This window comes from Drosophila grimshawi, unplaced genomic scaffold (genome assembly GCF_018153295.1).
Source record: "Drosophila grimshawi isolate 15287-2541.00 unplaced genomic scaffold, ASM1815329v1 contig_1367, whole genome shotgun sequence".
In the NCBI taxonomy this organism is placed as follows: Eukaryota; Metazoa; Arthropoda; class Insecta; order Diptera; family Drosophilidae; genus Drosophila; species Drosophila grimshawi.
This window is the reverse complement of record NW_025062889.1, coordinates 13,658,944-13,684,105: the sequence shown is the minus strand read 5'-3', so window position 1 is coordinate 13,684,105 and position 25,162 is coordinate 13,658,944. Positions and strand designations below refer to the sequence as shown.

The 25,162-nt window shown below is 42.4% G+C and overlaps 5 protein-coding genes across 7 annotated transcripts; 4 read left to right on the top strand and 1 right to left on the bottom strand.

Annotated features, from left to right (window-relative positions):
- Positions 1-270: 270 nt before the first annotated feature.
- Positions 271-16,081, top strand: LOC6559677 (ubiquitin carboxyl-terminal hydrolase 31). Of its 3 annotated transcripts, none has more exons than XM_032734210.2 (7): positions 271-1,022; positions 9,702-9,785; positions 11,538-11,744; positions 11,811-12,080; positions 12,148-13,960; positions 14,018-14,955; positions 15,015-16,081. In XM_032734210.2, the coding sequence occupies exons 1-7, from the start codon at positions 369-371 to the stop codon at positions 15,063-15,065; spliced, it is 4,017 nt and encodes a 1,338-aa protein (XP_032590101.1). In that variant the 5' UTR covers positions 271-368; the 3' UTR covers positions 15,066-16,081. The 3 variants fall into 3 exon arrangements, with proteins under 3 accessions (XP_032590101.1, XP_032590102.1, XP_043070787.1); XM_043214852.1 differs by lacking the exon at positions 271-1,022 and adding an exon at positions 7,223-7,241 and having other exon boundaries at positions 15,015-16,080; XM_032734211.2 differs by lacking the exon at positions 9,702-9,785 and having other exon boundaries at positions 15,015-16,080.
- A 476-nt stretch (positions 16,082-16,557) lies between these two features.
- Positions 16,558-19,784, top strand: LOC6560324. The gene is made up of 4 exons (XM_001986722.3): positions 16,558-16,685; positions 18,222-18,541; positions 18,606-18,914; positions 19,101-19,784. The coding sequence occupies exons 1-4, from the start codon at positions 16,665-16,667 to the stop codon at positions 19,738-19,740; spliced, it is 1,290 nt and encodes a 429-aa protein (XP_001986758.1). The 5' UTR covers positions 16,558-16,664; the 3' UTR covers positions 19,741-19,784.
- Positions 19,785-21,066: 1,282 nt separating this feature from the next.
- On the top strand, positions 21,067-22,439 carry LOC6560323 (suppressor APC domain-containing protein 2). Its single transcript, XM_032743592.1, has 4 exons — positions 21,067-21,372; positions 21,463-21,479; positions 21,510-21,999; positions 22,056-22,439. Exons 1-4 carry the CDS (start codon positions 21,067-21,069, stop codon positions 22,437-22,439), a joined length of 1,197 nt encoding a protein of 398 aa, XP_032599483.1.
- Positions 22,440-22,469: 30 nt separating this feature from the next.
- LOC6559509 lies at positions 22,470-22,902 on the bottom strand. The gene has a single exon (XM_001986720.3). The coding sequence runs from the start codon at positions 22,900-22,902 to the stop codon at positions 22,540-22,542; it is 363 nt and encodes a 120-aa protein (XP_001986756.1). The 3' UTR covers positions 22,470-22,539.
- A 60-nt stretch (positions 22,903-22,962) lies between these two features.
- Positions 22,963-25,162, top strand: LOC6559508 (neuralized-like protein 2). The gene is made up of 4 exons (XM_001986719.3): positions 22,963-23,423; positions 23,567-23,819; positions 23,882-24,184; positions 24,253-25,162. Exons 1-4 carry the CDS (start codon positions 23,160-23,162, stop codon positions 24,366-24,368), a joined length of 936 nt encoding a protein of 311 aa, XP_001986755.1. The 5' UTR covers positions 22,963-23,159; the 3' UTR covers positions 24,369-25,162.

Sequence of the window (25,162 nt, the reverse complement as noted above, 5' to 3'; positions counted from 1 at the left end):
TCAGAAAAAACATTGGGACGGGTTGGACGCGGATAGCACACGACTTTTTTCTGCGGAAAAAAAACTAAAATTTAAGTGCATAAATAAGCGGTAATACAGGGAAAATATACGATTTGAGTTCACAGCTCAGTTTTTCCAACGCGTCTCCACAGTTTTCGCGCAACGAAAAGCAGCAGTCGAGCAGACAAATAAGCGAAACGAACGAAAGAAAAAATCGGAATAAAGTGCGCCCAAAAAAAAAAGAAAAAAGAAAGTGAAATCTAATGTTAAAAAGTCAATTTCTTATAGTCGCAACGTGATTTACAAAATAATACACAAATAAGCAACGAGGCAATTACTTTATGTGACGAATTGTTGAAGCATCGAGAATGGGAACGAAAGTGCAACAACAAAACGATGTCGCTGTCGCTGCAACGCCAGCGGCAGAAGCGGCCGCCACCCACAGCAACGCCAACGCCAATGCCACAACAACTAAAACAACAACAGCAACAAGAGAAGCAGAGGCAGCAACAACACCAACGCAAATCAGCGAGCTAAAGTCAAAAACGCTGCCCACACATGCCACAGTGGTAATCATTCCTGCCGCCCAGGCATCCACGCTAGCCACAAATGCCGCCAAAAAGATACGGCGCGCCTTCTCCATGCCACGCAATCCGTTTCGCTGGTCACGCAAATTCAAGACAATCGCCGCTGCCACAGCCGGCTCACCAGCAGCAGCGACAGCCGGCAACGCCAACGTCAGCAGCAGCAGCAGTTGCAGCAGCACAGCCATTTCGTCCTGTGTCAGCGGTGGACGCGGTCGCAGCGGCAGCATTGTGTCCCTCAACAGCTACGAGGCAGCGGCGGCCTCCGATGCGCCCATGGGCAACGAAAGCCACACAATTGGTCAATGCAACAACACGAGTAGCAACAACAACACCAACAACAGCAGCAACAAACATGCACGTGCGATGCGTCGTTCGTCCTTCAGGAAATTTCTCAATCGTATTGCGCAGCATTTGAGTGCAACGGTAAATGTTGGGGTAAGTGCAACGTTGAATGCTACTGTTTATTTTAAATGTATACACATGCATACAGTGAACCTTCGCTAATTGCCACTTTTTGAAATTTAAAGTGGGCATAAAGCAATGATTAATTGGTTGTTGAAATTACGTGTACTAAATTTGAAATTTAAAATCATCACCTTTGAGTCAGAGTTGTAATTGTAAGTACACATGTATATGTAACATGTGTGTGTGTGTGTGTGAGTGGGTAAACTACTACTGTCAACTGCATAGTGCACAAAAGTGTGTACACACTTCTTTCTTTGTTCAGCAGCAGCCGCGGTCGCATCTCAGCAGCGTTTTCGCCCCCTTCTGATAAGAAGCGGGAGTGCTATGTATACGTGTGTGCGAGTGTGTATGTATGTGTGTATATTTATAAAAACATCATCGTTTGGTGTCGGCGTTATCGTTGCCTTTGTTTTGCTCCGCTTTGCCGCCGCTTCTTTGTCTCTCGCTCTCTCTCGCTCTTGCTCTTGTTCTTGTTCTTGCTCCTGCACTTTGTTGCCTTCATTCTTGTGTGCATTACATTGAAAGTTTGAATAGTTTGACACACATACATGAATACATGCATACATACAAATATATATGTATTTATTATTTACATTACACACATTCTTCTTAAGTATACGCCAAGTTTTGTGTCCTGCATTGCTGCATGCCATTCTATTTGCTCTTGTTATTGTTGCCACCCACTGGGTGCGCAATGCGCTGACCAAATCGGCATTTGCCACGTTTCCATGTAGCGCGATTGTTTCTTCTCAATATGCCGTCTGCTGAGTCATACTGAAAATGCGTGTTGATAACAGAGACTTATTCGGTGTTGCTTTCTTTCACAATACGCATTTACATTTCTGAAATGGTCATGTACTATGTAAACCCAGACAGTCAGACAGACAGACGGAGGAGGGAAAGAGCGAGCATGTTAACTATGTGCAATGTGCTATGGGCTGTGGAATGCAATAAGAAATTTACATGCAGATTGTATTAAAGGCAATGTAAATATGCAGACATAAATATGTAGGTCAGATTTCTTTGAAAAGGAGCATTTGCATATGAAATAAGAAAACACTCCAAATAATAATTATTTTGTTGTATGCCACAGCATCATCATCCAAGCCAATTAGATAAGTTTCCAACATAGATAGAGAGAGAGATAGAGCATATCAGGTGCGACTTGTTTTATCTATTTGGGTATTTCATTTTATTTTATTTTTTATAGAACTTTTCAGTATAATTACCTTGCGGACAGCGTATGGAAATTGATGTTATTTTTAAACAATTGCTGTCTCATTATTATTTGTATAATTTATTTAGCCGACTGCGCTGACGGCCAGCCTAAAATTGTTGCAGGTGTGCGAGGGTGGACGAGAGGGTCGCTGTGGCCAGGTGACAGGGGGAGGCTGTGCTATTGTTTCATGGCCCAGCAATTGTTCAAACAACAACTGTAAATGTTGGCAACATTTGTTGGCGCTGTTCGCGCCATATAATAACAATAAACAAACAAAAAAAGAAGAAAAAACTGCCAGCGATAACCTCAGCAACAGCAGCGACAAGAACAACAGCAACAACAACAAGAGCAACATGCAATATACCAAAAACAATAACAACAAAGCAAGCAGAGACAAAAGTTTCAGGTCGAGCGCTGTTGGAGCGTAGCGTCGCACAGCTGTCAGTCGCCAGTTGGCAGACAATGGACTTGGACTCCAGTCCTGAGACAACTCCTCGCGGCAGATTGACAAATGTGTGCCACGCTTCTGCCCCAAGACAGCAGCACAGCACAGGCAACCAGAGGTAAAGAACGGGAGAGAGTGCGCTTAAAGTGAAGGCAAGTGCAGGGCGTAAAATGACAGCGACAGTTGTTTACACTCACATTGCGGAGCCTGCCCCTTCCTCGGCTCCCTGAATTGAATTTGATCTAATAAGTGATGCACAAACACAGACAGAAGCAACACACACTTCTCTATATATACATATATATATATATGTGTATGTGTGTGTGGCACATATTACTTATTTGATATTGCTACTGTTGTAATAAGCGTGTGTTGATTAATTGTAGAGTGCAAGACCTTAGACGCTGCTCTGACCTCTTACGCGCCACGAATTCCATAACGGCGATAGCAGCGCAGAAAACGTAATTTCAAATGCACGAAACGAACTCGAATTGGAGGCGACTTCAATAATACAAAATACAATGCTGCTCACAGTGTTAGCCCAGTTTACACTGTCAAACTGTCCAAACCCCATTGATAAACCATTAAATAGTTAAAGCGATTAAATAGTTGGTGCTGTCAATAAAAATCAAAAACAACAATTAATAGCTTGTGGAATTTAATTATTTGATTATTGGCAGTTATAGAAATTTGATTATAAATGGAATGTGAGCTATTAGGATGAAGCGCACTGTAAGTTTTGGTTTATTTTTACTTTTTTATATGAAATACAGTTATGCAGGCGCTGTACGTACAATTTTTTTTGTAAGTTGGCCAAGTAAAGACCTCGTATCATTAGCCGACTTACGACTTTGGCACCTTTCACCATCTTGGCAGCGTTGCTTGCTTGCCTGCCTCCCTGCTGCCTGCTGCTGAGATGAGGCAATTGTCCATTGTTGGTGCTGATGATGCTGTTGGTGCTGCTTGTTGTTTTTGTTGTTGTTGTTGAAATTCTTGTTATTGCTGCTGCTGATTACCTCACGCTCCAGCTGGGAGCCTCGGCAGTTGATTTATGATTCACGCTTCAAGCATCTCGCATTGATTTTATTCAAATTGTCGTCGGCCCCTCAGCAAGTGCAATGTGAATATTGTGAATAGCCAGCAATAGCAGCAGCCTCAAAAAAAAAAAAAAAAACAACAACAATAACAACAGCAACTATTCAATTTGGCTTATTAAAATGCCAATTGGTGCATTGCGCGTGGGTCGCTGCTCGTCGTCGTCGTTGTCGTAGTCGTCGCTGTCGCCGTCTATTGTGCAAAAAAAAAAAAAAAAAATGCATACCAAACAAAAAATTGCGGCAGCCACAAACGCCAACAAATTGAATATTAAGGTCAGGCAGGGAGGGGTTGGGTGGTCAAGGGGTGTAGCCAAGGAATTCTGTTAGCATTTCTCGTCTAGCTCAAGTCGAAAAGAAAACACACAAAAAAAAAGAACGAACTAAAAGTGACACTCAATAATGAAACGTGCGACATGAAATTCACACGCCGCAATAACAACACGTGATTTTGTGTGGGGGGCTAGTTGCTAGAGAGGGGGGCTAGTTGGGGTGTTTGTCATTTGCAAGCCATTTCCGTAAGGTTTGGGCCACCCACAGTTAGATGTGTAATGCTAAGTATTAGTGTGCTGTGTGTAGCAAATGTTTTTGTTGTTGTTGTTATTGTTGCACTTGTTGATGGTCGAGATTAGTACGTAACAGCGTGTGCCTGACTTGTGTGAGTAGGTGTATTTGTGTGTGTGTGTGCCACTGTTTGCTGATTTTCTATGATGTTCAAGTGCCGTGCCGTGCACATATGTGTGTGTGTGTGTGTGTGTGTATTTCGCGTATTTCCGCCAGGAAAAGCTAACACGTAAGTTTTGCGCTTTTTTTGTTTTGTAGTTGTTGCTGCAGTTGTACAACAAAATACTGTGCAAATTATTGTCTGTTGTTGGTTTTGCCGCCGTGCGCACGTTTTTTGCTCCCTCTCTATTGGTCTCTCTCTCACTCTCTCTCTCGATCCATATGTATATCTTTCTCTCTCTCGGGTCGGTCGATCTCTTTTGCTCTTTTGAATTCGCTTTCAAGGTAATATCAATTGAGATCAAACTAATTGAAAATGTTCTCAGTATGGGTGTTTTTTTTTGTACATATTTTTTTTTTTTTGCTTATTTTTGTGTGTGTATTTTTGTAGCAACATATTTTCATAAACAAATGTAAAAATAGTTGCCTTGCAGCGCCAACAACAACCGCAAACAGTGTTCAACTAAACTAGTTTTTTTTTTTTTTTTTGGCCTAGCTAAACCAGAAACTAGCAGAGAGCAAGGCGAATTGATTAGCAGACGCAGTTCATTCACTTAAGCAACAATCAAAGCTGGAGAGTGATCTGAAATGTTGTCACTGTCAGTGTTGCTAGGCGAACTAAGTTAATCAGCAACTAAAGCTTAATTTGCTTATGCATACAACTTGTCTATTTATGGTTGAGCTATCAGTTAACTAAACTACATTGATATTAGTCTGTGTCTGCTGCTAAACTGATTTCAACTGATTGACTATAATTTCTTGGAAATTTGTTTGGAATTACAATTATTTTGTCAGATGTTTACAATTTGTGTTTACTCAGTGTGTCATAACAATAATTAAGTGAACAACCAAAATGCAACCCTGAACTCTCTTGATAAGTTTAAATATATATTCCATATTGCAAACAAAGGCCATATGCCTGAAATAGCCTCTGGTCTTAAAAAACATAAATCACAGCCATAGACTCAGCGAAAGGAAAACACTTGAATCTGTTGCTGGGTCATAACTGTTAATGTTCACGTGTACATTATATAAAAGTATATATTTATATATATAGATATATATTTATATATATATATATACTTTAATTATGCCTAGATATAGGCATAATTAAAGTGTGATTTCTTTATGTCTGGCAAAAATGTAGCTAATTGCACAATCATAAATCTCAAACTGTATCACCTACAATATATAGTGAGGAGATACACTTAATACACTATATACATATGCAAACTATGCATTTGTACGAGTACTTTTAGCTGTCATTAAAATTGTCGTCGCAGTCTTAACTTGTGTGCGTTATGCAATCGACTGTGATAACAGTATAAAATGTGCAAATTTGCCAAACTAACCGGATCGCTGTCCTTGTGATATATACAGTACAGCAATAAGCCAGAACTGAATAAATACTAACTAGCTGACAAATACTCACACTCGCATTCACATTCACATTCGTTTTGCGTATCGCGCCACTGATAAGCGCACAATTCACACAGTCAAGGTGTCGCTGATTAGAGAACCTTGGTAAAATGCTGGGCTGTAGCAAAAGGTGGGCGTATGTTGGCCACGTGTTGCATGCGCTTACATAACTAACAACAATAAAAGCAACAACAACAACAGTAATAATAATATAACATTCGACCAGAGGAATGAGCGACTTGAAACATTTGTCAAGTGGCAAAGGCATTCATCAAATGTCTTACAAGTGTCAAGTGTATTCTGTTCGATCGGCCGTTTGCATCAATTCAATTGAATTGGAATTGAAATTGGAAACGATCGTACATCAAGTTGTACAATTAATTGCATTAACCCGAATCCCACAGAGCGACAATTGCTTTTATTTCTCTATCGACCATAAATTGCACTGCGACAACAATCGGAAACCTAAAGCACTTGAAAACATTCTGCATAATAATGGCCACATCAGAGATATAACCAAACGCTTATAACAAGTTGTGCCAGAGAAGCACTATAATTAATTAGTAATCAATTTAAATGACGAAAATGCCTTGTCACGTGATCACTTTCCACTTAACACCTGAACTTGGCATAATTAGTAAGTGCAACGTTTGAGGGGAGTATTTGTTTTGTACTTATACCCTGTAGTCATTCGAACTCAGATCGAATATAGTGTATACGGAGCTATACAGGTGTAAACACACTTTTGCATATATAATATTGGTTGAATTAAAGCTATTACTAATAAATCACTGAAGTTCACTAATGTAAAATGCAAATGCAGGGTATGAGCTGGTCAACCAATCATTCGCAGATTCATTAATTAATGCAAATTTTGCATGACGTGTTGAATGAATATATGTGTTATGACGTTAGAACATCGCAATCAAAACAAAGCTGATTAGTAATAGTCGAACGAAGTTACTCATCTGAGTTTATTGTTTAGCAATCGGACAAACAAACCAAAATCCACACTTACAAGTAAACTTCTGACTACGTATGTATGTTAGTAGTAGTATATAATTTATAAATTCCAAAACAAAGTTGACGAACCGGTAGAATACACAACTGGCAATCAGTCTGTGGCTCTGTTGCTGTCTAGGCCAAGCCCAATCTCGACTCGTAGTCAAAGCAGTTATTTCATTCATGCTGGCTTGCCAGCCCAGCAGTTCGGTACCAAATAATAATAACAACAGCAAACTGCAACAACAACAATTATCTTCAATTATTTACAATTATTTAATAAAAACGTAAGCATAAAAGCAAAAACAACAACAACAACAACAACAGTTGCTGCAGCGGTGCATGCAAGTGCCACTGGCTGCAGTTACGTAAAAAAAAATATAATCAAAATACTCGTAGTAGTAGAATGATTACTTGTAGCAAACAGATAAGTAATCGAAGCTTTTGGCGTTATCGACACACATTCTTTTTTTTGTTTATTTTTTTGGACAGTGGAATTTTTTGTACAGACTGACGAATAAAAGAATATACGTCTGTGGCATGTCTTATTGTATTGCAGTTCAAAATTCGGTGAACAACCAAATCGAATGTTTCGATATATGTGAACAAATGAAATGATATTCACACACACAGTGCCACCAAGATAAGTAAATGGATATATGTATTTATCGACATATATATATATATGTTTATATATTTATTTATGTGTGTACTTTTGTATATATTGCAGTGTCGATACTTGAAACTCGGCTCGCATTTTAATACAAATAAACAAAACAAAAGCGAATGCAAAAACAAAGATAAATGCGCTAAATTTATAAATAATAATGATGATAAAATTGCTACAGTAAATTGAGACAAGTGGCTACAATAACGTAGACGATGACGACGCTGGCGACGTCAACGGTGACTTCTAAGACTTTTCTGCTCAATTAACAAAAACAAATATTGTGCAAATATTGTCATATCCAGCACACAATACCCTGTATCCACTTAAGGACTCATATGACATCAAAAATATTGTATATATATTAAGTAAAACAACAATACTCTTAAATATTAAAAAAAAACTTTACTATATTGTAAGTATATAATCGAATCTTAGGATGTATAGGTAGATAATCAGACGATAAAGTTATATTGAAAATAAGATACTTGAAAAGGCCCAACCAAAAAAAGTTTTATCTGTTTGCGCAAAAACTTAAACACAGATTAAAGCAGACGTGTGGTATATCTGTGTGGCACCTACGACTTACATACATATTAGTTCAAATATATATACGAATGTATTTATGTATGCATTAAGATATATTGCCACACCGGTTTCGATGGCCGGCAAACGCGGCGTATGCGCAACGCCAGAACGCGAGCAATGAGAATCGACAACGTCGCCGTCGTCTCCAGCTGTGTGAGAAATGCTTTACATTTTGCCCGGCTCTGGCCGCAGCGATTAGGTCACTAGCCACCGCAGATGTATATACAAATATATATACACATATATATGTGTACAGATTTATATATGTGCATATTTATATATATATAACTGAACATGCGTTTAAAGCGAATTCCACTCAATTTACTTATTGAGGCTCGACCATTTGTCGACCAGTTGTGCGTTTGAAATGCCTTTGGTTCAGCAACAGCATCGGATCAAATTTTACTGTGCTCTGCCCATTTTCAATGTTGCCGCATCTCTTTAATCTGTTTCTTAAGCTCCGACTTATACAATTTGGTTTTAATTGGACTTTATTTAATGGACTAAGCTGCTTACAATCGATTGCCTCGAAATGTAAAACATTTTCAGCTTAATTTCAAATCTCATCGCAAGCCCAATAATCGAATTATGCTTTAATTAACTAACGAACCAATGCGTAATAAAAGTTTTGAGAATCATACAAAATAGATATTAGTGATCCAATCGGATGTGCCGCAATTTATGGTAGCTTGTTTTCTGGAGTGAACAACTTAAATATGGGGCATGCAACTTTAATAGATATGCATGGCTCTATCTGTCAGATGACCTTCACTCAGCAGGACACATAAATCTCTTTGAACTGTCAGCTAGGATATTGTGGTTCATAGTTGCTGACCTCTTTCTATGTGGGGGGGGGAAGTAGCGGGCAGCTTATGAATACCCAATGCCATTTGTCGAATGCAGTCCGTTCAATGCCAGTGCAATGTCAATTAAGATAAAGCAACGGATGCCGGGTTCGCTCTAAAACAAAATAACAATAACAATAGCAATAACTTGTTGCTGACACACTCGTGGATGTATTCACACCGCCAGCTAGGGGAGAAATAGGTGACAGACACACAGACACAGATAGCCAGACGGACAGACAGACGGACAACAACGTGAATGGCTTGGAGTGCAATTGGCTCTGGAATTGGTGTCACAATCAGTTAGCAACAATTTACAATGAAATGCCAATGACGTTACTTAACAGCGTCTTAGGCTTCAGGGGTTAGGGTGGGATTATGATCAGTCAGCAGCTCACAACTGTTGGCAAGTATTAACGTAAAAGACTTGTTAAATGCTCAAAGAGGTTTGCTTGAAATGTTTAGATAAAAATTGAATAAAAATCGAAACAATTGAATTTGTATAAGTATTGCTCTTAATATAGTGTAAGCCCTAACTGCTGACTGCTTCTAACTTATAGCACTTTCTCTTTCTCACTCTTTATATCCTTCTGTATCTGTAACTCGTAATTGCATCTGTTATCTGCATCTGTGCCACATCCAAACAGTCGCCAGAGAGCAACAACACGGCGCATCGCACAACTTTCATAGAAATCGTGCCATTCTACACCGGATGCTGGCGCCGAAAAGAGGTATGACTGCAAGCTGAATACCCTATAGTTATCTTGTGTGTGTGTGTATGTGTGTGTATGTGTGTATTGCTTAAAGCCAAGTACATTTCCAAATGCAACTTTCAACAACTAGCAGCGACTGCTTCTTGGCCCGGCCAATTGGGACTATGTGTTTAGTTTTATTGGCACCAGTTTTATATTTTTATTTCTTTTTCCTTTGTCTTTTTTCTCATTTATCTATATTATTTTGATTTCTTTGGCCCAGAGTTTTGCGTGGGTTTTTTTCGTACGAAAGAAAAAAAGAAACCGGCTTTTGATTTCGCTAAGCGCTTCTTTTTTCAGTCTTTATTTTGTTGCCTTTATTGGTTCCTTTGACTGAATCGACTGCTCTATGACGTTATAAGCTTTAACAGTTGCCGGCTAACCAATAAAACTTTGGCTGCTTGGCTCATCTGATTTTGGCTGCATTTCCCAATTCATACACATACACATAGTTACACACACTCACACACACTCGCACTTAGCATTGACCTCACAGTCGACAAGTAACCTTTGACCGTTAGTTGTATGTGTGTGTGTGTGTGTTTTTTTTTGTTTCTTACTTTGTTTAATTTGCTTGTTTTGTTGCTGTTTCATAATTCACCAATTTTCATTGCAACACGAAATGCGTTCAATCCACTTGCACCAGTCGCACCACTCGCAACTGGGGCAAGTGGGGCAATCGCTGTTCGTGTGTATGCAAAGTGCACAAAAGCGTGTTTATAATATCGTAAATCCGTTCGACCTGCGCGTTATTTTCAACGACACGTGCACCCCATCGCTCCATATACAAACAAACATATGTGTTTAATTATACATATATATATATATATACAAAAATATGTATGTTTTCCAAGTACTGTGAGTGGTGTACTCTTTTTAATTTGCGGCTTAATTGAGTGGTTAATTATCAGAATAATCATCCTTCGATTATTCCACTTTAATCGCATTTACATATATATTTTAACAATTGCCAATTACAATGTTTTTTTCATTTTCATACTTATTTTGTTCCCTTTTTTATTGTTAGTTCAGAAATTTACTTGCACAGCACTCAGTTTTTATTTTTTACACTCCCTTTTTTGCTTTAGCTATGCATTTGTGTGAGTTATATTATATTCCATTCATGGCCTTGTAATTTTATAATTTTGTCACGTAACTGTTGAGCTTGAACTCATAAAAAATAGTTTCAAATCCGCATATCATTTCCAATAGTTGCTAGAAAGTCAGATCACTCTGTTTTAAGTTATTTTTAGAAATTTTCAGTTGAACTAGCCTAACACTTGCCATCAGTTGAAATCACCCCATTTAAACCTCGAATCGATTTGTTCTAATATTTTTTTAGATTTGCACATGTGTATATATCATTATCACCTATAATTCGAACAATAAATATTTGCACATCGCTTCGCAGATTGTGTGCATTTTAATATGATTGTTCCGTTGATAGGCAGCAGACCAACAAATTGTTTTTATGCTTTCTTTTTGCTACAGTTATTGGCTTTCAGTTTATTTTGAAAATATTTCTTCACTTATCGCAAATTGGTGCCGCTCTAAACAATTTTTAATTGGCAACGAAATTGAAACCCAATTTCCACAAAACATCTCCCCTCCCCCCAAAATATTCCCATAAAGCCGTTGTCCGTTTGCCGTTTATATAAACGAGTTTTCGCAGTCATCAATTTGTAGTCTCCAGTGAGTAATATACCCCAACCCCTCCCATCTTATTTACAGGCGAATAAACATGGTCAAACTGGCATGGGAAATGTGAATGGAATGGAACGTGTGCCGCCCATTGGGGGCTATCAATGGCCAGCTGATCAGACGCCCGGCGTCATGGGTCTTAAGAATCATGGCAACACCTGCTTCATGAACGCGGTGCTGCAGTGCCTCAGCCACACGGACATACTCGCCGAGTACTTTGTGCTGGATCAGTATAAGGTAGAACCGAAACCAAACAAAACTCGCGCATAAACTTCGATTTTAATACTTTCCTATCACTTGCAGGCGGATCTAAAGCGTCGCAACAAGATTAACTCACGCAAGTTCGGTACGAAAGGCGAACTTACCGAGCAGCTGGCCAATGTGCTGAAGGCGTTGTGGACATGTCGCAATGAGAGCGATCACAGCACCAGTTTCAAGGCGGTCGTCGATCGCTATGGCACACAATTTCGCAGCTCCACGCAGCATGATGCGCAGGAGTTTCTCTTCTGGCTGCTGGACAAGGTGCACGAGGATCTGAACACGGCTAGCAAACGACGCTACAAGAGCATTAAGGTGCGTTCTTTCTTTTTGTTAACAATTTATTGTATCCAATTGTAACTGTTTGCCGCTTCCCTTGCAGAACTCCTATGGACGCTCGGATGAGATTATTGCCGCTGAAACGTTAGCGAATCACATACGCTGTAATAATAGCTTCGTGCAGGCCGTTTTTCAGGCGCAATTCCGATCATCTCTTACGTGCCCACGCTGCCAGAAGCAGTCAAATACCTTCGATCCGTTCCACTGCATTTCCGTGCAGCTGCCTCAGCTCACCCAGCTGACGATCTTTGTGACTGTCGTCTTCATGAAGCAACAGCCGCGCCAGCTCAAGATGGGTCTGCGTGTACCCGCCGGCTCGCCAATTGTTGCATTACGCGAACTGCTCCAAGAAACGGGCATTGCCTCCAATCGCATGGTGCTGGTGGATCTCAGCTCGGAGGGATTCACGCGCGTTTTCTACGACACTCAGCCGGTGGAGACGCTGAGCAGCGTCGAGAACATCTACTGCATTGAGGTGCCCGAGGTCAGCCCAACGCCCAAGGCCTCCTTGGATGCAGACCCCGTTGATGCGGCAGAGAAACCTTTGGGAGCGCCACCAGCAACAGCAACGGCCCATTCTACGGATCTACTCTTGCTGGTGGCCAATGTGCACAGAACATCGGCTGGTGAGCAAGGCGATGCCAAGGCTGTTTGCAAGCGTTTTGGAGCGCCATTTAGCATGAAGGCGCCAAGGGATTGCAGCTACCAGGATCTGCAGAAGCGCATGTTGCGCGAGATGTCTTCACTGCTAAAGCCAGAGGTATTTTCATATGCAACGCCACTGCCAGACATGTTTAAGATACGCCTACAGGATCCATCCGCTGATCCGGACACGTATCTAGAGCAGGTGGAGCATCCGCTGCTCACCGAAATGATTGACATGGCGCTATCGGTGCTCTCCTCGGAGGCGGGACCAACGCACATAAAGCTGCTGCTGGAATGGAGTTCGCCCGAAACGCACTTTGTCAAACTGCAATCGGACGCCGATGCAATCGTGGAGCACGAAAGTGTGGCGCGTTTGAGCGCCAGTAAGCCCAACGACACCGCTGCCCTGACGCTGGAACAATGTCTGGAACATTATACCAAGGCGGAGACGCTCAGCGCAGAGGATGCCTGGCGCTGTCCGCATTGCCAGCAGTATTTGCCCGTGGTCAAGACGCTGGGTCTGTGGTCGCTCCCAGACATTCTGGTGGTGCACTTCAAGCGCTTCCGCCAGCATCAGGCCAAGGGACCGCAGGCGGCCAAACTGACAACGATGGTTAAGTTTCCACTCACTGCATTCGATATGTCGCCACATTTGGCACGCGGAGTACGTGAGAGTTGCAGCACCTTGGGCCATGCCATGGATCAGCCGGCAACCAAGAAATCACGCTCGGGCGACTCACGCTCCTCCACGCTCAACTCACGTGCTGAGCCCAAGGATACGCGCTATGATCTGTATGCCGTGTGCTATCACCAGGGTGATACACTGGAAACTGGCCACTATACGGCCGCCTGTAAGAATCCCTACGATCGCCAGTGGTACAAGTTTGATGATCAGCGCGTGAGTAAAGTGCCCGAGCTGGACATCGAGCAGGACATCATCAACAATGAGGCCTATATGCTCTTCTATCAGCGACGCAGCGTTGACGCCTCTGCCGAATGTTCTGGCTCCAGTTCCAATTCGGGGGATCATTGGGTCTCCCGCATTGCACCGCCAACAACTGTCAGCAAAGAGAAGGAGCTCATTGACCCGAGCACTGAAACGCCGGAACCCATTGCAGCTGCTGCAGTGGAGAAGGCAAATGCCAAACCAGTTGCTATACCCATACCAATACCCATACCCATTGTTGCTTGTGAAATTGAAGAGGGCGATGGTGAGTTCAGGTCGGATTACATTCGCAATCCATATGCTAATCTCTACTCTTTTGTAGTTGTCGCTGCAGCAGATCCCAAGGCTGCCGCAACCGATAAGGGCTCCTCTCCTGAGGTGCTGAACATTGAAACTTTGGCATATGTTGACGCAGATCCGGATGCAGATGCGGAGTTGCCAGCACTGCCAGAGTCGAGTGCTGAGCCCGTGGACTCTTTGCCCGCGCCTCCAACGCCGCAGCCAACGCCGAATACTGATGTCACAAACGCTGCTGTTACTGCTGCTGCTATTGCTGCTGCAGCTGCTGTTGCTGATGCGGATGCAACGCAGATCTTTGCCATGGACGAAGACTGCTCTGATACACAGCGCGAGGCACCTGTATGTGAACTCGCTACACCCTCAACTGCCGCAGTGATAGCCAGCGAACTACCTACCCCTGCTGAGGCCGCCACCAATGGTCATGCGGCCAGCTCAGGCAGCTCTTCGGCCTCCAGTTCGGCATCATCGGTTAGCTCGCTGTCGTCGCGCTCCTCGCCACGCTCGCTGAGCACTTCGGTGACGGCTGCCTCCACGCTGCAAAACAAATTCAATGGCCATAAGAATGTCGCCTCAGCAGCTGCGGCGCTGCTCAATGGCAATGCAACACCGCAGTTGTCTTCCAGCCTGCAACTGTCGCGGCATGCGCTGCACAATCACTGCAATCACAATTGGCAAGGCTCGCGCAGTAGCGTCTCGGCCATCGAGAGTGCCACGCAGCAGCAGCAGCAACAACAGCAGCAGCAACAGGCCGCCGCAGCTAGTCTCAGTCTGCGGCACTCTTTTTCCACCAGCTCCAATTACAAGTTGCGTGAATGCAGCGAGACTTTGTCCTCGCTGCTGCGCAACTCAGCCAATACATGCAGCAAGGACACGCTGTTATTTATAGATCAGCAGAGCCATCATCACACGAACGGTCTGATCGAGGACGATGATGATTCGTACATGGGTCGCTCCCTTTGGGTAAGTGTTGTATGACACTCTAAACGGAGTTCACTAACTAATCGAAACTTTCTCCTCAGATTTCTCCCGTAACACCACACAAGTTAATTACCGTCTCGCCCAAGAATTAGTGAAGATATTAATAATTGATTTATATTCAGACTCTCACACACAAACGCACTATAGCTATAAGCCTAAAGTTTACTTTACATATATACATGGAATATTTCTATACATAACAAACGATTGATGTAGTTACATATACATATATAAATTATAAGCAAAAAGATGTTATACAAACAACGTTTACTTTAACAATTTGCGATTTCAAAACATATATACATATATAACATGTTAGGTAAGCTATTTGCAATATTGCATTCAGTTCAAAAGTTGAGCAGCTTTTCAATATCGTCTTAAGTTAATTTATTGATGGCAATAACGAAAATCCTGACACGACAACATAAAACACTGAGAATTTTCACTATTGACATTGCATTATTTATATATATCTACGCATATATATTATTATTTATTTAGTGAAATATGAGAGTACAATATGATTTGATTACAGTTTCTTTTCATGCAACAACAAGGCAATAGTTTTAATTATATATTAATTTTTGGAATTAACGAGGAAAGTGCATGGCATGTAAAAGTAAACTTTAGTTTTTGTATTTGTACACGAAACCAAGTTTCAAACTACGTATTTATGCATTCATCCTTTGTGTATGCATATGTGTATATATTAATTTCATTACACGACTAGTATTTGTATTTTAATATTTGCAACACACCTTATGTATATTAAAAAAAAAAGCAACAAAAAAAAAGAACTTGGCACAGCTGCATATTACTTTTTCTTGATATAATATAATATACATTATAAGAGTTATACATTTGTAATGTATACGTATGTGTAGGAAAGCATTAAACCAAAACATTATATTGATAACAAATGTTGAAAGACTTTGAAACATTGTTTTTTTCATAATGTACACTTTATTATTATATACATCAATATATACATAATGATATGAATATGAATGATTCAACTATTGTATGTTAAGAGCATGTTTATTAGTTGACGATGTGTGTAATGTGCATTGTATTCATGAATAAACGTGAAATTGTTGGACATAAAATTCGATTTTCAAATAAAATCACAAAGAATCGGAAAATGATAACAGCGAATCATTTGAAGCTCATTCCGAAGAAATCTTTGGCGCCTTTTAAATCGGGCTATTGATGAGCTCATTTAGCAGAGAATTGAATGGCATGTATAATTCATTTCTTTAAAATGTAAGTTGCTTCTCTTTTTATTGGGGGTCAACATACTTGTTATTCGAGTTTTATTGTTGATCCTAAAAGCATGCAACAATAATTGTCGCACAGGTGACTTCGAACTTGACTCGGGCTTCTGCAGAACTCATTGGCAAAGCTTTCTTTACACTTTCTGTGGTCATGGCCATGGCCACTCGACTCTTGCGCTCTCTCTCTCTCTCAGCCTCTCTTTCTCTCTCTCTCTCTCACTATTTTTCTCTTGCTGTTGGGCAACTTTAAAAACAGAGGTTCAATGTCTGCTGCTTGCGCATCCAGAGACTTAGTTCAGTTACTGCACTTGCCGCGTCGAGTTCTGTGAAACGCACGAATCGTTTGGAATAAAGGTCAATTCTGGTGAGACTAGTGAAGAGCTATTAAAGTTGGCCGTTTTGGAGTTTGGTGCCAACATGGATTATCGTCTACTGGTGGTAAGCACAAATGTTTAAATGTTTAGCTAACAGCTAGTTTGTTGCTTAAGTCTTTTGTTTTGCACTGCGTCCAGGCATTTACTGTTAGCACAAATTCTGGAGCATCAGCATATGTATGTATGAATGTGTGATATACATATATAGACATGCTAATGAATTGAAGCGGCGAGCCAGTCGGCTTTGCTACACACACACACACACACACTCTGTGTGCGCCTGTTGGGTGTGTTTGTGTGTGTATAATTTTAGCCTGGCATGGAGCAACTTTCCCGTTACCTGCCTCGCGTATTTAGAACAATTTAAAAGCACACACTCACGCATAAACTAACGACAAATTCTGGCCCCGTTGTCCAGCGGTGCTTTGTATTTATTCTGCTTTAAATATATAGTCATTAACTTTGCAGATACAGTAATAGCATCGCCCAGATACAGACATAGTAGTAGTTGCAGTTGTTAGGTCGCGGTAAATGCGGTCAGCAGTAGCTGCAATTAGACAGCAATTGCAAACGTCCCATAAACTGAAAAAAATGTATATATATATATATATATATATATATATATATATATATATATATATATATATATATATATATATATATATATATATATATATGAGCAATCTGAGCAATAAAGGGTACACATTTCGAAAATGAGAGCAGAACGGGTTTCACGCGAAGCGTTGCCTCATTAGAATAAATAAAAAGAAAACAAAAAATCAACACTAGCTGCGACTGACCCAATTTCGCTGTTTTGGAATTCCGAAAATTGTGCGGTGAATCATGTCACGATCGAGATGCAAAGCACCACAAGCACCCGCATCCAAACTGAAATTGCTGAGCCATGGCCGAAACTCTCGCAGCTGGAGTCTGAGAAATTTCTTTCAAAAGTGCTGGCCTAATTACAACTGGGAGAGGGGAAAAATAATGCGACTTGGAAAAGTCGCGCTCTCGAAACGCCCACAATTTCGAGTAGTCCGCCACTTGACCTGAATCCCCGACCCATCACACACTCTAAATCTGTGGAAAACCTCAAACCATTTTGAAACTTTTGATTTCATTAAAATAAATAAAAAATAAATAAAAAATACCAAGTGGCAGACAGAATTTCAGGGAAAGTTTTTCTTCTTCCTCAAGTACCCGATAATGAGATTAAGATGCAAAAGTAACACTCTCCGGTCAGTGCCATTCGTTGTGGCTGTTATTGCTGCTGGCTGTTGTTTTTGTTGTTGCTGTTGTTGTTCTTGTTATTGCTGTGTTGTTTAGGTTTGTTTATTTTGATGCCTGCAAACGGCGCCGCAGGTCGAACAACTTTCGCGCTTTCGCCAACAAGCCAGCTAGCTGAGAGCGCGTCTTTGTGCCCATTGGGCTGCGGCCAATGCCACATTCAAAACCACAATGCTGTCCATTCAGAGACGTCACAGCGCTAGCAATTAATTTGATTTATGCTATCACCGTTCTTTATGTCCATTAAAAAAATGAAATGGATGTAAATAACACTATTAATGTTAAACTTGTTTTTATTTTCTGTTATTTTTAGAAAATACTCAGCTTTTTGCTGCTCTCGCAGCTGGCGACGTCGCAACAGTTGCCACACTCGCCATCGCCGTCGGCGGCACAGGCGCAGACAGACTACGGCGAGGAGCCACCAGAGGGCTACTATGCGTTTGTGGAGTCACCGAATGCAGTGCCGCCCCGTGTGCGTCCACCGCCCTACACCTTCATCAATGCCGACTGCAAGGATGTGGCTGCGGGCAAGAAGTCGGCGGTGTCCGTGCACAATATTTGCGGTGATCTGAATAAGGGCCAAATACCAAGAAATCCTCTTGGTCAAAATGTGCTCGGCGAGCCATATCCCTTGTAAGTTAATATTGCCTGCCAATCATCCGGCTGAAACTCCAATATCTTAATTCCATGCCCTCAGTGAGCTGATACGCAATCAGACTTTGAAGTTTCTGTCCAAAACGCTGCCCGTGCTGAAGGCAGACGACACGCTGCCCAAGGTAACGCAAATCATACGCGACGAGCCTGTGGAACAGCTGGACAACAATAACATCGATCGGCACTATGCCACGCGCGTCACACGCAGCCTGCCCGATGGCGTCCAATCGAATGAATACAGCTACTTTGATCCCGCCCTGGATGAGGAGCATCAGCACCAGCAGCAGCACCAAGAGCAGCGACGCGCCACCGAGGAACGCAAGCCTCGCAAATTCTGTGATGGCGGCGGAGTGTAAGTGCAAATTGTGGATTAACAAAATTAATTATTGATAAGAATCACATTTTCCAAAAAACTCGAGTCAGTTTCTAATCCTGATTTCTATCAGTGTATATCTTTCTAATCCATTCGGGATTTAGCAATGTAAACCTTTCGAATCCATACGGGATTTATGTTAATATTGATTTATTTAATTGGCAGATTCTGCACACTGTACCGCGCCATTCAGGGTGACACCAGTCCCGCTGTGGCCGCTGCTCAAACAGCGGAGCGTCGCGAGGAAGTTGGCCCAATCCGCTATGAGGGACCACCGACACCGTGTCCAGCCAAGGTGGAGTATGCGACGCCAGTGTTCGCCAAGAACTATCAGGGCGCCTGGCGCTATGTGGTACAGATACCCTACGAGGGCTACTTCACCCAGACGGTGGAGGTGACTCGCTGCATCCAGGCGCGCTGTCATTACCTGGACGGCGGTTGTTTGTCCTCGCCGCGCTGGGTTAGCCTGCTGGTGGCGGAGATCTTCTATCCAAATGCGGAGGACACAGTGCCGAGCAGCAGCACGACGACACAAGCACCATCCGTGCAGGACTTCCAGGCCTACCAGCAGTATCTGCAGAAGCGAGCGGGCGTGGCCAACGCCTCCGATGGCAGCACCAATGCACTAAATGCTGCTGGCAGCCAGCATGCGCCGGCCGATGCACATTGCGATGGTCATGACGAGCTGGGCTGCTTCCAGGTGCGGCTCTACTACGACTGGTTCTTGATACCCGGCAGCTGCAAGTGCTGGCGTCCGGATTACTTTGCCAAATACGTGCGCCGAAAGTCGGTGGCTGACTTATAAAAAAAAACAAAAAATATTTAAACTTTAATCATAGTATTTAGAGCGAGGCAAGAGTGGGGCATGAAATGCTCATTCTAGCGTTCCGCCAAAAAGGAACGCGCAGAGTTTGCATTTCTTGCAACAACAACAAAAATAAAATCAAACAAAAAAAATGACTACATAAAAAGCATGAATACAAATGCACACATATATATTAACATATATATATGTTTGTATGTGTGTTAAAGTGAGCAATTAGCTTTCCTTGACTGAATACCAGGCGAATCGCATTGAATTTCTACTAATAAATATTTTATGCTATAATTGTACCACTGTGTATTTTATGCTTGGGGATTCAGCTACAGATACTCACGATGCTCCAGCTTCAGCTAGGCTACGGCACGCGTTCTTGTATTGGTATTTTGTGTATCTGTGTGTGTTCGTCTGTGAGTGTATGTGTGTATGATGTAGGAAAATCAAAACCTGTCCCGCCAGCCACTCAACCAGTTGCGCATGCGTGCGCTGTTTGGTCTCTGCAGTCTTCCCAACCAGTCGGTTGGGTTTGGGTGTTGTGCCGCTCTTTGAGACGACTAACAGTGCGCTGCATTACATAGCCACAATAATATAAACATTGTTGCTGCGAAAAAGTTGTGCAAGCCAAGACAAGACAAGCCAAGCCAAGCCAAGGCAGGCAAACAAAGCCTTGACGAACGGCCTCAAAAGGCTGCCATAGAATCGGGTTTCCGCATCAACAGTTCGCGCTGCAAGTGAGTAATTAAAAGAACAAATTGCTCAAATCTTTGTTTATAAACAAAGATTAAGCAATTGCAAGCTTTGCTATGCCATTATACTAAAACTTTAACCTTCTTGAATACTTTTTAAATGTGTTTATTTTATGTTGATTCAAATAAAAAAAGCAACGTATTTTTTAGAATAGTTGCAATCGAATTTCACGAAAAATATATTTATTTATTCATATGCGATTAGATTGGAATATTAACATGGAATTTGGTTTGTTAGTATGCCAAATTTTATGTTTATAGTTTTTTTTTTTTTCGTTTTCTGTTGTGTAATGAAAATTAATTGCGAAAATATTACATATCTTGAATATGTATATTAATTAAGAATTAATTAGCATAAGTTTCCCATCTTTGTTCTTGCGCGCTAGTTGCGAGTTTGTTGCCAAAGTCTTTCGTTGTGGTATTTATGCAAATGGATATATCCAAAATATGTATTGAGCGCACAGAATGTGGGCGAAATCTTTGATATCATCAATTTAATGTATGCACACTTTCCATTTTGTTAATTTCTAAGCAAACATCTGAGATTTATAAGAAGAAAGAGAAGATGCTCTCCAACGGCAGCTGCAACAAGAGCGGCAGCCTCAGCTCGCTGGACGCGCTGCCCAAACAGTTTGTGCTCTCCATGAAGAAGCTGTTCGATATACTGGACGATAAGCATAGTGGATATGTGCGTTATACGGATATTGAGAAGGGCTGGCAGGATGATGGCTCCAAGGGGCTGCCGCAGGGCGTGCTGGATTCACTGCATCGTGTGACGCCGCCCAGTGGACTTTTGTCGTTTGACCGTTTCTGTGCTGGGCTGAAGCTCTGCTTGTTGCGCAATCAGCAGCAAACACAAAATCTGATGCCAGTTCATGATAAGCCGAGCAAGCCGCCTCGACCGCCATCGGCACCACAGCTGCTTAGTCTGAATCTGGAGATCAGTGCACCCACAGCCAAGGTGCGTCCACGTTCACAGCTGACACTGAGCACGCCGCCATCAGTAAGTCCCGAGCTGGAACCGGATGTCGAGTATGGGACGCCTACGCCACCACCTAAACCACCGCGCCAGTCGGCAACCGCCCCGCCGCTGGCCAAGGCGGACATACGCAACGCGCTGCAGAACTGGCAGCTCAGTCTGATGCACAGCGAGAGTCTCAAACAGAAGAGTTTGAAGACGGCACGCGAGCAATTTGAGCATCGCGGCTCAGCGGATGGCGGTTCTTCCTCGACATCGGCAACGGACTATGCTCTAAGCGGCTTAACGCTGGCCTTGCCACTCAAGAAGGCTAACAACAAGCGGCGGGAGTCAAGGAGACACACATTGCAGCATGGTATTGACTACAACATGCTGAAGCGACTGAAGCAGCTGGAGGAGCAACGAGAACTTTTGCTGTTCGGACTGGATGGAGTGGAAAAGGCGCGTGATTTTTACATGCAGCAGGTGCTCAACGTTCAGGAGCAGATCAAGTATTTTGGACGACTAGGCACACGATTTGTAAGTACCAAATTATATAAATAGATATATTTTGTTAACGCTTGTCTGTGCTCCAGGAACAATGGTCGGAGCTGCAGCAGGAAAGATTGAACTATCAGCGAGCACGCGTTCTGGAAGCCAATCGCAGTTTGGATTTACTGACAGACACCTGGGAGCATGGCGGCTATCCGCTTCACATTAATCTCGCGCTGCCCCGCAAGTCCTTGCAGCACCTTAACTTCAAGTCCTATGCAGCCAATGACGCCGAGCTGCTGGTCTGTGAGAAGCAGGCGCTCATCTCAGAGCTGTACGAGCAGCAGCATCAGCATCAGCAACAGCATTCACAGTTTCACAATTTGCGTGTCGCACGCACGCGAAATATGACAGACTTTGTACTTAGCCAGCCATCGCCAGTGAGCCAATCCTCCGCCGGACTTGGCGATGCGGACGTCGTTTACTGAATCCGACTATAAATAGATACGTTTTAAACATTATGTAAATAGAAACATATTTTATTAAGTGGCTCAACAATGCAAAAGGTACTCTAGAATGTCAACCAGTCTAATTTGGATTTGGAAAACGTCTCATGTATTTGTTCAACTGTTTGTAGTTGAGATTGTTGCCGGGTTGCACGACGCCCTGGTTAACGGTCTTTTTAGCCTCGAACTTGCGGTCCATGTAGAATTTGTAGCATTTCTGGAACTGATTGATTTCCTTGTTGCAATACTTCTCCACGAACTCGTTATCCTTAAGGCAGGCAAAGAGCACGCCCATCTCCTGCAGGCATGCCACATCCGAACCGGAATCCGCCTTGCCACTGACTGTGTTTTTCAGTCGCAGTGGCAATATCTCCTGGAACGGCACCTCCTTCTCGTTCTGTGGCGCACGACCGCGTGCCGCAAACAGTGCTCCTGGTATACGCATCTGTCAATTATTTTTCTTATACAGATTTTCTTTCAATATTCACGAATTTTTGTAAATTACCTTCTTTTATTTTTAATGAGTGCGTGCCGCTGCAATCAGCTGTGCGATGTTACGTCAAAAGCAAAATTGAGCGTTTGCCAACACTAAATGACATCAGTTCTGACGTTAAGCAACACTGTCGCACGTCAAACTCTGGTCAACTAAAAAATTACACAAATAAAAAATACATATGGTAGAAGTAAATAATACAACAAAACATGGATGCCATTGATGCCAACCAGCAGGCGCCGCATCTAGCCGACTTTGCCGGCAATAATGAGGCGGACAGAGAACAGTTCGATGCCGCAGACATCATGAATGATGCGAAACTCTCCACAAATGGTGCTGGTGGTGCGTGGGAACGTCAGCTCTTTCGGTTTCATCAATACCACGGCTCCAACATACGCTTAGAAGACGATGCAACAGTCGCCTTTCGCCGCACCAGCTTCGCGGACGCACTCACATTCTCCGAGCGACCACTGGTAAGTTTCAATTGCATTAAACAAACTATATATATGTATGTCTGTATGCATACGAATATATCCATATATGCACATATATGTATGTAAATGTGACCAGGCGAAGCTCCAATTAGCAAATTGATTAAGGTGATGCAATGTTTCAGGCACCTGGTGAAATTTTCCTAGTTGAGATTGAGAAAATCGAGCGAGGCTGGTCGGGACACATGCGACTGGGTCTGACGGAGCTCACACCGAATATTATTGGTAAGCGCAGCGAAGGACTGCCACATTTTGCCTTACCCGACTTGGCCAATTTGGGCAATAGCTGGATATATCCAATCTCTAAATTTGAGATGAATCAACGACAGGAACAGTGCGGAGATAGTGTGGAGCCCATTCCAAATGAACCTCCACATCGTGAGTATCACATCACAATAGACTTTTCCTTGAAGAGCATTGAAATGACTCAATCCTCGCAGGTAATCTTCTGGGCGATGCGACGCATGTGCGAACGCCGCGCGGTTTATTACCGAAGAGACTTCTGCGACCCGCGATGGACAATGGCAACTCAGATATTCTGCTCACTGACAGGGGCTCGCGCATTGGCATTATATATGTGCCCACAGAGACTGATGCGTCCAAGGGTGAATTGCACTTTATCATTAATGGCGTGGACAAGGGCCCTGTCTCAAAGGAAATACCATTAAATAGGTCACCCCTATACGTTGTTATCGATGTTTATGGCACAACAAAGCAAATACGCATTATCCAGTTGGAGGGCAGTAAGTATTGATGTTGCATCCAACTACTCAACTTAATATGTTAATGTTTATTTTAATTTTCCATTTAGTTCTGTCCTTGCAAAGCGCTTGTCGTAATGTCATACTGGAGCACATCGCAGCAGGCGCTATTGCGCGACTTCCACTGCCGGAGAGCATTAAGCGCTTCTTGCTGCGTCGAGATTAGGAACTGAGACAAGGCGCACACACACACATACATAAGCACTTTATGTAATAGAGTGTTGTGTTGGTGTGGTGCTGTTGTGCATGAGCGTGCGTCGTGATAGCCTGTTTACCCATTTATATTTTATACGCATTGTAGGCAACTGAAGTGCCGTTCATTGACTTTTCATTCCCAACAAGCGCCGGTTGGCGTTCTCATTGCTTGCCCGCCCTCACGCAAAGAGCCCTGCCCTGCCTAGCCTAGACCTGTGCACGTTACGGAAAGGCGGCTTTCTAGTGGGGACGAAACTGCGGTTTCTGATGGATTTCACACGAATTTGTATTTTTCATTCTGTAGATATAGCTTATAATACTTTGGTTCCGTGATACCAGTTCATTATATTTATATTTTATATATGTAGAATATGTTTGAAAGCATCACATGTATTTTACTCACTGTTATACTACAACCAGCGAACAATTTTCCCCCGTCTCACAATACGTACATACCTCGAAATATGTACAAAGCGCTTTGATTGCATTGCATTATGAAAATAGCCAAACCCTATTTAAATGCAAGCCGAGCCGCTACGCGAGAAGCTCCCAACCAAGCACCGATCTGCCTTTTAGCCGTTTCGGTCCATCCCAGGGCGATTTCCGTTTCCGTTATGTACCTTTAAGATTATTGTTGCTAATTGTAAAATAAGAGTATAATTACAATGTGTAGTATGTAAAAATCGATGTAATAACACGACATAATATAATAAGGGATAAAGTGTACGTGCATTGTATGTAATAAAGACATGATAATATATATAT

Coding starts and splice junctions, on each gene's coding strand:
- LOC6560324 (XM_001986722.3), top strand. CDS start 16,665: ATGGATTATCGTCTACTGGTG. Junction 18,542..18,605: donor CTCGGCGAGCCATATCCCTT/GTAAGTTAATAT, acceptor CCATGCCCTCAG/TGAGCTGATACGCAATCAGA. Junction 18,915..19,100: donor TTCTGTGATGGCGGCGGAGT/GTAAGTGCAAAT, acceptor TTTAATTGGCAG/ATTCTGCACACTGTACCGCG.
- LOC6559508 (XM_001986719.3), top strand. CDS start 23,160: ATGGATGCCATTGATGCCAACCAGCAGGCGCCGCATCTAGCCGACTTT. Junction 23,424..23,566: donor CATTCTCCGAGCGACCACTG/GTAAGTTTCAAT, acceptor GCAATGTTTCAG/GCACCTGGTGAAATTTTCCT. Junction 23,820..23,881: donor TCCAAATGAACCTCCACATC/GTGAGTATCACA, acceptor CAATCCTCGCAG/GTAATCTTCTGGGCGATGCG.
- LOC6559509 (XM_001986720.3), bottom strand. CDS start 22,902: ATGCGTATACCAGGAGCACTGTTTGCGGCACGCGGTCGTGCGCCACAG.
- LOC6560323 (XM_032743592.1), top strand. CDS start 21,067: ATGCTCTCCAACGGCAGCTGCAACAAGAGCGGCAGCCTCAGCTCGCTG. Junction 22,000..22,055: donor GACGACTAGGCACACGATTT/GTAAGTACCAAA, acceptor TCTGTGCTCCAG/GAACAATGGTCGGAGCTGCA.
- LOC6559677 (XM_032734210.2), top strand. CDS start 369: ATGGGAACGAAAGTGCAACAACAAAACGATGTCGCTGTCGCTGCAACG. Junction 9,786..11,537: donor GATGCTGGCGCCGAAAAGAG/GTATGACTGCAA, acceptor TCTTATTTACAG/GCGAATAAACATGGTCAAAC. Junction 13,961..14,017: donor TGAAATTGAAGAGGGCGATG/GTGAGTTCAGGT, acceptor ACTCTTTTGTAG/TTGTCGCTGCAGCAGATCCC.